This window comes from Caloenas nicobarica, chromosome 22 (assembly GCF_036013445.1).
Source record: "Caloenas nicobarica isolate bCalNic1 chromosome 22, bCalNic1.hap1, whole genome shotgun sequence".
Taxonomy (NCBI): domain Eukaryota; kingdom Metazoa; phylum Chordata; class Aves; order Columbiformes; family Columbidae; genus Caloenas; species Caloenas nicobarica.
Window position 1 is genome coordinate 1,253,653 of NC_088266.1, and position 13,293 is coordinate 1,266,945.

The following is a 13,293-nucleotide window of genomic DNA, read 5'->3' on the forward strand; positions in this document are numbered from 1 at the left end:
ATAAAGAACGTTTTTTTGGAGCTTGGAAAGATTTTTACAGGAGTTATTTCCTGTGAGACGCTGCAACAGCCGTTTCCAGAGTGTGCACTTCAGGGCAAAGAGACATTGCAACAAATAGAAAAAGCCTGAAGTGAAGTGACCAAGATCTGCGTTTCTTTGCCCGATAGTGTTCAGACTTGCAGCTCTTGGCGCCTTCTCAGGTCGAGGGGAAAGAAAAAATTCAGCAAGAAGCAGCAACTTCCTCCCCGCCTCGCTCGGGTGCTCGGGCAGGAGGCAAGAGCTCCGTCCCGAAGCTGCTCCACGTCCAGCTGGGAACGAGTTTTGGGGACCAGGGATGAGGGCAAGGGGATGCAGCAGGTCCCGGCTCCATCCTGGCACCCCCAGGGTCCCACCTGGGGCCCCTCAGGACAATTGACACCCAGTTGGGTCCCAGCGGGCCCCGGTGAGGGGTCCAGCACCGGGAGGATGAGGAGACGAAGGTTCCACCCGCTCAGCCCAAATAAAGGCACCGGAGGCAGCGGCTGGGTCGCTGCACATTCTCCTTTATTGTCAGCACATCACACACCTTCCTCCCTTCCCTTGGCACTTATGTATTTTACCCCCCCCACCACGCACGCTCGGTGGGTGCCGCGCCGCGCGGAGATGCCAGGAGTTTATCACAGGTTATTTTTATATATAGATTTTTTCTTTTTCTCCCCTACCTTTATTTTCTTTCAAGTGTGGTCAAGTGATCACAATCACTTCCAAACCAAGACAAATAAATTAAAAAAAAAAAAATACTATTTAAAAAAACCACCTGTGGCTTCGGGAATGTGCCAGTAGCTCCCACACCAGCTGCACGCAGGGAGAGGGGATTTTTTTTTTCTTTTTCTTAGGTTTTGTTTGAAAAGGACCGTATTTTTTCTTTTTTTTCTTGTTTTTTTGTTTTTTGTTTTTTTAATATACTACAGCCTGAAATTCAGTGCAATAGGTACAACTACAGTGCAGGTAATGAACTATACAAAACTCGTCCTAACCATGTACAAGCTTTTCTGGAGTCTCTAGAGCCTCTACCCTCTGTACCTTGTGTGTACATTATACAGTGTGAATATACTCCGAGAATATTTACAGTACGTTGCTCGTCAAATCACAAACGCTATAACTTAAATGTCTACTATTAACAACCATTGAACAAAAATATATATAATATAAATATCTTCCAGTCTATACACAGAGCAGGAAACGGGATTTGTCCGCGTGATGGTGGGTTTTGGTGAGTCCGGGGCCGGGGGGGTGGGTGTCGTGGGCGGGTGTCGCGTGCGGCGGCTGGTTCGTTCTGCCGGCGCTTCGGCGTCGGGCAAATATTGCCGAGATTAAACCAAAAATAAAACCAGAGGGAGCAAAGGAGAGACGCCCCCCTCTGCTCTTCCCTTCCCAGATCAGACCCGGGAGACAAGAAGCCGCCGGTGGAGACAACGCTCAGCGACCTGCGGCGGGATCCCGACCTCCGGAAATCCCCGTCCGCAAACACACCAGGGCCGTGATTAATGCGACTGCTTTAAAAAATAACTCCTTGGTCTTTTTTTGTAAAAAAAATACTTGTTTAGTCAATTTACTTGATTTTTCTACGATTAGATCGTTAAAAAAAAAGTTTCCAGCTTTAAAAACTTGCGCTACGTGATTTCTGGTTAAATAACCTATCGCGTCGTTAAAAAAAGGAGCTGCCCTCCCGCTGGCGGAGGCTGTGTGGTCAGGTTTTAAAATGTCTATTGCCTTTGAAATCCTGGACGCGAAACCAGCTAAAAAAAAAAGAACCAACCCAATTGTTTCTAGCAGGAAAAAAACCAATAATAATAAAATCGGTCAGTCTGTCCCCGATAAACCAGTGAGAGAGTCTGGAAATGATACGTGGGGCCAAGAGCCGCACCCCCCCCCCCCAGCTCCCTCCTTCCCGGTTTCTGTACAAAGCGTTTTAAAAAATCACCCCAAGGAACTCAGGAGAGAAGGTGGGCGGGTGGGCGGGGCCAGGCGGGTTAGACCTGCGAGTCGGCGCCCAAGCTGTGGAATTCGTCCGGGGTTTTGTCGCTCTGGCTCGCTCCCCCCTGACGGAAACCAGAGGCGATCTCGTCGAAGGTCCGACCCCTGGTCTCCGGCACCTTGAAGTAGGTGAAGACGAAGAAGAAGACGAGCAGCACCGTGAAGATGATGAAGACGTAGGAGCCGCAGAGTTGCTGGGGAGAGAAGGGGAGGGAGGGGTGAGCACGTGGATGGTGCGTGATGAACAACAGACCACAGCTTGTCCCCTCTTGGTGACCAGGACCTGGTTTCTCCTTCCTCCTCCCCAGATCCTGCCCCCACGTCCCTTCCCTGGGGACATTCGCCCCCCTCAGCCCCCCCAGTCCTGGTTTTGGGGCTCAGGGGGTGATTACCGCGATGTACTGGAAGCCCATGCCCACGATGAAGTTGGAGGTCCAGTTGGAGAGCCCGGCCACGGCGAAGGCGGCGGGACGGGGGCCTTGGCTGAAGAGTTCCGCCACAATGAACCATGGGATAGGGCCTGGGCCGATCTCAAAGAAGGCCACGAAGCCGAAGATGGCCACAATGCTGAGGTAGGACATCCAGGGCATTTGGTCCTAGGCCGAGGGAGGGAGAGAAGGTTGGTTTGGGGACGGGGGACGAAGCCTCTGGCCACCCTTGATGAGGAGACTTAAGCCCAGACCTGGCCGAGGAGCCAGGAGGTTTCTCCAGCTCCACAACTGGATTTCTGGGAGCTCATGAGCAGTGAGGAACACTCGGCCACCACCCCAGGGAGGACGACCCTTCCTCCTCTCCAACCAGCCCGCAGGACCTCCCCCAGCCCCCGGTGTCCCACCGCTCACCAGCAGCGTCAGGGCGATGGTCATGAGCACCGCGCACCCCGCCATCCCCGCCAGGCCGATGAGGTGCAGGGTCCTGCGCCCGGCTCGCTCCACCACGAACAGCTGTTGGATGGACACAGGCGGCCGTCAGCACGGCCCCAGCCCGGAGGACAGTCCCCTTCTCGCACCGACACGCCGAGAGCTCGCTGGGCCAAAACTCACCGACACGACGGTGAACGCCGTGTTCACCACACCGGAGCCGATGGTGGCGTAGACGGGCTGCTCCACGCCAGACTTCTCAAAGATGCTGGTGGAGTAGTAGAAGACCTGCAAAGGGATGTGCCATGAGGGGAGGAGTCGGGTCCTTCAGCACAACCGCGTGAAACACGTGAGCCCACGGCATCTGGCTCCCCCAAAACTCACCGCGTTGATCCCCGAGAGCTGCTGGGACAGCTGCAGGATGATGGCGATGAGGATGGGCTGGCGATACATGGGGGAACGGAAGAGCTCCATGATGGTGACCTTCTTCTCCCTCATCATTTGCCGGCTCTCCTCCTTCATCTCCTGGAGGTCGCTGCTGACATCGGTCGTGCCCCGCAGCTTCTTGAGGACTAAGGGGAAGGGGGGACGTGGGGTCAGGACCCGGCAAGGACCCTCCTGCGCGGTGGGACAAGCTCGGGGACAGGAGCCACTCACCGCTCTTGGCTTTGTTCTCCTCGTTGCGGTTGATGAGGAGGAAGCGGGGGCTCTCGGGGGCGAAGGGCAGGATGATGCACTGCAGCAGGGCGGGGATGAAGATGAAGCCCAGGAGCAGTGGCCAGAGCAAGTCGTTACCCATGATCAAGTCCAAACCGAAAACCTGAGGACAAGAGAGGGGTTGAGACTTTCCCAGCCCAAGCCGGACTCAACTCTGCTGCTCATGGCTGCGCTACAGGCTCGGACACCCATCAGAGGGACAGCTGTGTGGCTTCCAGGTGGCCAACAGGTGACACTCTGTGCTCCTGAGGAGCTCCAGGTCCATCCCTCCAGCCCCAGCCCCTTCCGAACGGCCAAGGGGACCCAGAGTGCTGACCCACCCCCTGCAGACCCCCACGGGCATCAGCACTAAAGGTGGGGAACCACCTCCCTTTCCCCAAGCCGGTTCTCCAGCACTTACTTGCGCGATGAGGATGCCCAAGACGATGCCAAGCTGGTGGAAGGTCCCCAGGGCGCCTCGCAGCGCGGTGGGTGACACCTCACCCACGTACATGGGCACGAAACCGGTGGTGAGGCCGGAGTAGAGGCCGATGATGAAGCGGCCGAGGATGAGCATCTCGAAGGAGAAAGCCATCTTGGAGAAACCCATGAGGATGGCGGATATGAAGGCGAGGATGTTGGACATCAGCATGGAGTTGCGCCTGGGGAGGGAAGGGAGGACAGTGAGGAGGAGCAGGGGTGTCAGGAGAACCCAAACACCAGCTCTCGGCAGGAGGGATGTGTCCCTGGGACACTGGGGTGAGATGAGGGGCACAACCCCCCGTCAGGGTCCAGCACGCTTGCTGCTCACCGTCCGAAGCGGTTGACGAAGAGCCCCACGGAGAAGGATCCAATCATGCCCCCGACGGAGAAGATAGCGACGGAGAGGGACCAGAGCGTGGTGAGGGTGGCCGGGCTGATGGCCTCATTGTACCGGTACAGCCAGGTACGGTTGTAGAAGTCCTCAATCACCTGCGCAAGACGGGGGAGAAACGAAGCCGTGGGTTCAATAAACCATCTTCATTTCACCTGTGCCATCAGTGCTACAAGTTGCCTGGCCCCGTGGCTCACAGGACGATGTGTCACAGAGCCGCTGGGCGGGTGGCTCAGCTCCAGCCGAGGGAGGAAACCTGCTGGGATGCGCCGGGGAAATGCAGCCAGACGGGTTCTGGTCGTGCCGAGAGCAGCTCGGCGTTGCCAAAATACCTCATGCGCCTCCCGGGGCAGCCGTGGGGAGGTCACGCTCCTCCCCGGGGCACGGGAGGCAGGAGGGACAACCCTGTCCCTGGAGGAGAAACAACACGAGGGGGAGATGGCAGAGACACTGGAGGAAGGTGAGGAAGACAGTGGGGTCTCCCCTGGGAGTGGACAAGATCAATTCCCACCCCGCAGACACTCCCTTGAGCTTAATTTCTAGGGTTTTTTTCTGCAATATTTCCGTAACACAACACTTCTGCTATAAATCTGCGATACTGCAATGCTAACATCTAAGGCGCTTGTTTTTAATCATCGTCTTCACAGAACACTCTGTTTTATATACTTCACATATATTTTTTTCATTTATTTTTGAAGCCAGACCACTGCTGAAAGCCTCAAGTGAGTTATTTAAGGGTCACCCACACCCAACCCAACGCCTGCCCAGCCCCGGCGGGACGAGCAAAGATTTCGTGTGGGGAGGGCAAGGTGCTGCCGGACACCAGCGGCTCAGGGACCTCACTGCTCCAAAGGGTTTTGCACACACTCAGCTCCTGATCAAGTATTTCCACAATTCCGGTTCATTTTCTAGTCTTCCCATCGCTTCACACACGACCGAGAGCCCCTGGCAGAGGCACCACAAGAAATACACCTCGTGCTTCACTAAAAATGTCAATAATGTCATTTTTTTTTTAAACGTTTCTTTTACAAAGCCTCTAAATGATTAAGATTTCAATATTTAACTGATTCCGTTTGCCTCTTGTGTCACCTGGAGGTTTTGATGCTTTGGGGGCTTTTCCCTTTTCTTAACATCACCAAACTAAATAATTTATATCATTATTTGGAGAACGCAGGCCTGGCTCAGGCTCCCAGAAGGGGTAAGCGGGTCCCTGCTCACACCCCACCAAACCTGGCGCTGCTCCGAATTCCTCCCCACCTTCCCCGAAACCTCCAGCTCTCTCCCCTTGAAGCAGAAAACAATTAACCCAAGTGACAGCGGATGCCCCAGCGCTGGGTGAGTTACGCTGGGCTGGGCTTTGGCTTCACAAAAAATAACACCCAAATACCCCCATCCTGGCCCCAAAAAGGACCAATTGAAAAACCCACCATGAGTTGGTTGTCAGGAAGAGATGAAAATTATGAGTTTGAAGTGAGAGGCATGAAAATAATGTGTGTTTACCAAAAGATGGGGGTTTTTTTCCCCTCTCGCCCTCATTTCACTTCAGCTGAGTGTTTCCCACCAGTCCTTGCTCAGTTTCAGGCCATCCCCTCCCCACATCCTACTTGCAGACACCCCACAGACACCGAGCTGCTGTTTGGGCCGCGGGCAGGACTGCACCGGGGCCACAAACCCACGCTTGGCCGCCTGCGCCTCAGCAAGAGCCTTTCTGCACTGCTGCGAACGCTGCTGCGCCTGCGCTGCGGGAGCCGGGGGAACCGTGTGTCCCCATCCTGCACCCCTGTAACAATCCTGCACCCCAACACATCCCTGAAAGGGGCTGGAGGAGCCCCAGAAATGACCCAAGGCTGGAACAGCTCTGCTGGGTGGACAGGCTGAGAGAGTTGGGGTATTCAGCTGGAGAAGAGAAGCTCCGGGGAAACCTTAGTGTGGCCTTTCTGGACTTAAAAGGGGCCCATAACAAAGATGGGGACAGACTTTTTAGTTGTGATAGGACAAGGGGTGATGGTTTTAAACTAAAAAAGGGTGGATTTAGACAAAGGACCACCCCGAGGGTGGTGAGAGCCTGGCCCAGGTTCCCAGAGAGGTGGTGGCTGAACCATCCCTGGAGACATCCCAGGCCAGGCTGGACGGGGCTCTGAGCAACCTGAGCTGGTGCAGATGTCCCTGCTCATGGCAGGGGGGGCACTGGGGAGCTGGGGAGGTCCCTTCAACACAAACCCTTCTGTGATTCTGTGATCCCCATCCCACCCAGGCTCCGTGATGGTTCCCCAACCTGCATCCCACTCCAAATCCTGCACCCCAATTTACCCCAGTGCACCCTCAACCCACACCCTGACACATTCCCATCCAACCCTGTGCACCAACACAACCCAAGACCAACACAGCTCCATCCCACACCCCAACGCACCCACAATCCAACTCCAATGCACCCCGATCTTGCACCCCCATCCCCCACTCCAATGCATCCCCAGCCTTAAAGTTGGGATGACCCTCGTGCCCAGAGCATCCTGCTACTCAGACCAGCACCTATCCTGTGTTTTCTCGTGCCCCCCGAGACAGAGCACCCCAAATCCTTTCGCCCATTAGTTCGGCACCCCAAATGCAACGTCACTCGCTGGGTGACTCGCCCCTAAATCACACAACCCATCCCCGGCCTGAGCCCAAGGGCTTCATCCTAAAACACACAAGGGAAACTGAAGCAACACCCATTGCCGGGAGATCCCGCTTTCCCAGGGGTCTGCAGGAACGGAGGGAAGAGAGGATGGAGAAATCCCTTCAGTCGCAGGGAACAACGCACATCCTCGGGGCGCGGGGGCCGGGCCGCGATGTGGGGTGGTAATTACAGAGCGTCTGCTCCCCATGGGGCTGGAGCTCAGGGGAAAACAAGGGTGGATGCCAAAAAGCAGCTCCTCAGCGCATTTCCAGGGATTTCGCACCTCAACGCTGCTTCTAAAGCTGCTCCCACCGCGCGGCTCCGAGGGAGGATGCTCGTGTCCCCAGTGCCCGTGGGTCCGGGGTCAGTTTTTAGCAGCGCGATGTGTTCAGCAGATGGACGCGGGCACCGTGTGGGTGGGTGCGAGCACCAAGGGTGCTGGACGGGACTCGCAGCCTCCAGCCACGTGACATCCCACTCGGGTCACTCGCCACGATTAAATACAACTTAATACAGTACCACAAATAAAGGTAATTTGTGTCTTTTTTACTCTTTCCACACTGATGAGGGTCTGGGGAGTTTTTGTGCTGGGTCTTCTCTCCCACAAGGAGTTTTTGCGACGCTCAAGATGAGATTTTGCAGCCCATTGGCTGGTAATGCGATTAATAATCTTGCAGCGTGAATCCTGCCTTGGTGGGTTTAATTGTTTGGGATGGTGCAGCAGAGGCTATGACGATGCTCGGGGGCCCCGCTCTGTCCTTCAACAACTTGAGCTTTACCCAGGGCATGCTGCAAGTGCCACATGGGATTTCCAAGCTTTTAACACCTCAAAAGGCCACGTAATTTGGCCAAAGTCAAGTCTTCCAAGGCTCCCACATACCTGCCAGTGGCTGGGGGGTCCTGGCACCGGGGCAGGAGCAGGAGCACATGCCTCCTGCTCTCCATCCTGCTCTCCAGCCTCCTCTCCAGCCTGCCTCCCATCCTGCCCCCGATGCTCTGGGAAGCGAAGCTCCCATCGGAGCAGCCACGCTGCCTCTTCCAAATGACTCAAATCCTAATTAACTCTCAGACTTTCGCTAAAGGCCGAGGTTAAAAGCTAGGCCGGTCCCACCCGGCGAGCATCCTGCCTGCGTTCCTGGGATTTTTCCCGGCAAAAACGATAGGCGAGGAGGAAACTAATTCTCCTGGGAAAGCGAGAGCTGCACAACTCCCCGGTAAATCCCATTACAGCAATAAGCTGCCTAGCGGGATGTACTATTTTCGCCAAGCTGGCAGTGGCTGGGGGTTTGGTTTTGGTATGGGGGGGTGAAATTTTGCTATGGTGAGGCCGTTCGGCACATGCTCACCTTTTGCGGGGCGTTGATGACGCCGGTGTTGTAGCCGAACTGTAAGGAACCCAGCACCGCTCCTCCCACAGCGAGCATCAGGCGAGCCGTCATCTGCAGGAAATGCGGGAAAAAAACAAAAAACAGGGGTTAAACTTGGGGTACCCCCTCAGAGAGGTCCCCCCGTGCTTCTCCCCGGGGAGTTGCGAGAGGAGCAGGGATGCTCGTAAGGTTGTGAGCGTGAATATGCAGAGTAAGAGAGAAAACTTGCTTTTTTCATGGCATCCACAGGGGTTAGGGAAAATGAAATAACTAAAAAAAATATTCTTTTGGGCTTAAAAAAAATACTGTTTGGGGATTCCAGGAATTTTTTGCTACTGGAGCAGGGCGGGAGGTTTTATTTGGGCTCGCAGGGTCCCCTCCGAGGGCTCCACGTGACACCCGGGCGACACGCCAGCGCCAGATGCTTTTGGGGACGCCGCGGTGACGCCGCCGGCCGGCCGAACATCGTCCCAGCACCGGCGCAAGGATGGCCCAGATAGCCACCGCTAACAAAGTTTTTGCACCGGAGCCTAATTAACAGTCGCTAAGCAAAATCCCGGGTATTTGGCAAACCCTTGGGCCGCCTCCTCTTCCTCCCGCTTAAGCGGGAGCGACAATCAGAGCCTTGTTTGGGAGCGGGGTCAGGGCAGGCCAGCGCTCGGGCCACCTTCGTTAACAGCCCAATTATCCCAGGCAGGAGATTTTCCCAGCGCTCAGCTCCGAGAACCAGGGTCCGACATTCCCGGTTAATCAGCTTTGGGATGACCCACGTGAAATTTATAAGCCCCTTAATTTTTGGGGGGGTTCTCTCTGTTTATTCCGGGTACTGGCACACGGCCCCACCCCAGGGATTAATATTCCCGATTAATATTCCCAAGGGATTGGCACTGGTCAGACCCCACCCAACCAAAACCCCTCAATCGGGAGGGCTAATTGCACAGCACATGCAAGAAAAATCGATATTTCCTTATTTAAGAAGCATTTTCTTATTTTTTTAAATAAATAGTGCAAATAAATATAAATAAGTGCTGCTCGCTGACCTCGCCACCTCCCCCTGCGTTAAAGTTTCCAGGGAAAAAGCAACAGGGAATAAAGCCAGGCCTGTTAATGAAGCTCATTAATTAGACTTGGCCCCAACACAAGTAATCAGGGAGGTTTTGGCACTTGGGTTTTGTTCGGCACGTCCGAATAAACCCACCCTGAGAAGAAAATGTCCCACTTGAGAGGGCAAAAACAGGCTGGAAAGTCAGAAAAAACATGGAAAAAGCCCCAAAAAAATCTGAAATTTTGACTCTGGCCTCATCCATCCGCCTGCTGCTCCGAAAAATTGCACTGGGTGACACCGGCAAGGCCGAAGTCGACCTGTGCTTCAAGAAAAGTTGTTTAAAAAGTGGGGTTTTTTGGGCGTTGGGATTTTTGTTTCTTCGTGCGGTTTGGGGGTGATTCATTCCTTGGTTTTTGGGGGAGCAACGTTGAGTTTGCTGGGCCAGGCGGCCCATCCCAGGAGCGCGACGGGCACTCCCCCACGTAGGGGGTGAGTCAGGGTGGCATCACCCGGCATGACCGTTGCAGGTAGAGACACCAACCCTAACCACCACCCCCTCTGAGAATTAAATCCAATCCCTTTTGCGGTTTTAACCTCTTAAAAAAAAAAAAAAAACACACACTAAAAATTCATTTTTAACCTTCAACAAAACAAAAATTTCAAAGTTTTTAAGGTTTAGGGAAAATAAATGGTGTTTTTATTGCGGTGCGGCAGCTGGAAGGGGGGAGGCATGGGGTTGGGGAAGGTTGATGGTGTTTTTGGACGCAGCTCCTCCTGCTCGCTCCAGCTTCCCGGCTCCAAACACGTTTCTCGGCCCGACCCGCAGCCTTTCGGCTGTAACCTTGCCATTAAAGGAAAGGCTTAAGATGGCGAGTTCGGGGCGGGGGGGAAAATAATAAAAAGTTTATTTTTAAAGGCAGCACGTGGCATTTGGTGGGATTTATTTAACTGCTTGTAGAAAACAACTTCGAGAGTTTAGGAGGAAAAAAAAAAAAAGAAAAAAACTACTTCCCTTTCTTGCTTTTGTGCAATAGACTTATTTACAGCCTGGATATACCCAGCACTTGTTGGGTTTTTTTCTCTACTAACTCCTATGCCTTTGAGGAAGGTGAGTGTAGCACTTGTAATTTTAACAAATTCAGAGGGGTTTTTGCTGCTTCCTGCTTCCTTCAGCACTCAAACACGGAAGCCGGGACGCTCGGAGATGTTGAGCCCACGGGGTGACAGCGGCCTCCCCCAAACCAGGCTGCGTTTGGCTTTATAACTCTTTATGTTTTAGTTTTTTACTTTTTTTCCCCCCAGCACAGAAGGATTTCAGGACGCTGCCCGCCTCACGGAACAAGGAAATGAATAATCCCTTGAAAAAAAATAAAAATAGGAATATTTTTTAGAAGTGTCCCAGGAGAGAATTTCAGGAAAATGCTACACTTAACAACAGCCCATCAAAATCAGCTTTTAACGAGGCTTTAACGAGCATCCCAGCGTCCCATTTTGGGATGGACGTGGCAGGGGGGGAAAGCAGGCAGGGGGTGCAACCTCGCAGCATCTTGCACGTTCACTTGCACATTCACTTGCATGCTCGTGCGCGGAGTGAAGGCGACCGGCCCAGCCGCGGCCAGGATAACGCTGGAAAATCTTACGCACCCGCCGCCGGCCGCGTCAAACCTGCTCCCAAACCCACAGCTCGACGCATTTCGCAGCCAAAAAGGGGAGTAAAAGCTGAGATTTTGGGGTGTTATCAGAGCTGAGGAGAACCGGCAGGGAGGGGAAACAGTCAGAGCCGCGTGATTTGATTTTATTTATATAGGGTTTTTTTCCCCTGAAAGGTCAGCTGGGGACGGCGCCACGATCCCTCCAAGTTTTGCAATCGGAAGAGCGTTTCCGACAAACCCTGGAGACGTTTTGTACGCCGAGGGCCAGAGCAGCCCAGCTCCGCGGGCAGAAAAGCAGCTCCCGCTTTCATAATATTAAGTTTAAGGGCAGAGGGGCAAGCCCGTCCCCTGCCTCGCAGCACCTCCTCGCCAGCCGCTTCAATAAAAATCCCATTTTTTCCCTTGCAAAACGCACTCCGGATTGAGGCATCACCCATCAGAGTGCAGCGAATCGCTCCTGCAATTAATTACCTTGAAAAAAAATTAATCATTTCTAACCCAGATGCCTCTAATGGAGCGGTTATTAAGGACGGAAAAGCCGAGGGAACGCGGCTCCGGCTCCATTTCGGTAGCTGGGAGTCCAGCGCATCAGATTTCTTGCGTTACGAGCGCAAATTTCTTTTTAATGCCTTCCCTCACCCCCATGGCCGCGCTGCCGGCAGTCACGTTCCCAGCCTCAAGGAAAAAAAGGCTTAAAAAGAGATAATATTTAAATATAATTTTTTTTTAAAAAAATAGTTTTCCTAGTGATGCAAAGTTAGGGCGGGGGGGGAAGAGGCGATTTGCTAAGGAGAGAAATAAGAGGAGGCTTTAATTGGAATAAAATTATTATTTTTGGTTCTTTGCGCTGCCACAGAGTGAATTTTTTTATTTCCTTCCCAGGAAAAAAAATAAATAAAGAAAAAAGAAACTACATACTTTAATATATCCCAAAACACCCCCAGAAGGGAACATTTTTGGGGGGGTCGGGACAAGCGAACCCCGGGGTCTAATGTTAACGACCCCGCTGTAATTAACTCACCTTCCTCATTTGGGGCCTGACGTCGTGTCGCTTTAACCCACCTTTAATGTTATAAAACAATTTATTTGGGGTAGGTCCGAGGCTGCCAGCGGCTGAGGGAGTTGATGTTATTTAATAATTGAGGGTTTTTTGGGGGGGAAATGGATGGAATCGGGTCAAAGCCGACGCTGGGAGGTGACCCGGGGTCACCGGGGGGTCCCTGGGGTGTCCCCCCAGTGTCACCCCAAAACTCGGCACTTTTAGGGCCTTGTCACCTCTTCTGCGACCCCCAAAACGGGGCCAAAAGTGCCTTTTTTGGCTCTTCCCTTTGCGTTTTCTCACCTGAAGGAGTTCGTTTCGGGCTTTTTTTAACGCCCAAACTCCTTCCCAGCTGCACTCTGTAGCGCGGGTTGGGCTGTTCTGGGGCGTTTCGCCTTGTTTCTGAAGTAAATTTTTTTTTTTTTAAATGTTTATTTTGCCTCACGGCGCCCACACGCGGGCCCCCCCCGTGTCCCCGGCGCGGGCGGCGTGAGGAGGCCGAACCGAGCCCGGTTCCCCCGCAACCCGCCCCCCCCCCTCCCCAAAACCGGATCGCCCGTGGCCGACCGTCGCCTCGGCGGTTGTGTAAGGCGCGGCGGGGGGAGCGGGGTTTCTCACCTTGCTGCCGGTGTCCATGGCGGCCCCGGGGAGGCGGCGGCGGCGGCGCTGACGGGCCCGGGCCGGGGGGCGCGGCGGGAGCGGCGCGCGGGGAGCGGAGCGGCGGCGCGCGGCCCCGGCGGGGGCATTGAAGCGGCTTAAGAGCGCGGGCGAGCAGGGGGCGCGCGGCGGCGCGGGGCGGCGGCGCCCATTGGGTGGTGAGCGGGAGGGGGCGGGGCCAGGCGGGGAGTGGTGGGGGGGGAAGGGGGCGGGGCGAGGAGGGGAGGAGGAGGGGGCGGGGCCAGGAGGGGCGTGCGCGGGGGTGTGGGCGCGCGCGGGGCGGGAGCGGGGGAGCGCGTGCGGGGCCGCACGTGGCCGGCGGGGGGGGGGGTGCGTGAGTGCGCGTGAGTGTGAAAATGAGCGTGTGACAATGTGAGTGTGACAGTGAGTGTGTGACAGTGTGAAAATGAGTGTGTGACAATGTGAGTGTG

General features: G+C 54.6%; 1 protein-coding gene across 1 annotated transcript; it reads right to left on the reverse strand.

The window, feature by feature from the left end:
• Positions 1-527: 527 nt before the first annotated feature.
• SLC2A1 (solute carrier family 2 member 1) lies at positions 528-12,918 on the reverse strand. Its single transcript, XM_065649915.1, has 10 exons — positions 12,824-12,918; positions 8,449-8,541; positions 4,384-4,544; positions 3,994-4,234; positions 3,534-3,696; positions 3,261-3,448; positions 3,060-3,164; positions 2,859-2,960; positions 2,409-2,612; positions 528-2,210 (listed from the first exon to the last, which is right to left on the reverse strand). Exons 1-10 carry the CDS (start codon positions 12,839-12,841, stop codon positions 2,013-2,015), a joined length of 1,473 nt encoding a protein of 490 aa, XP_065505987.1. The 5' UTR covers positions 12,842-12,918; the 3' UTR covers positions 528-2,012.
• Positions 12,919-13,293: the final 375 nt, after the last annotated feature.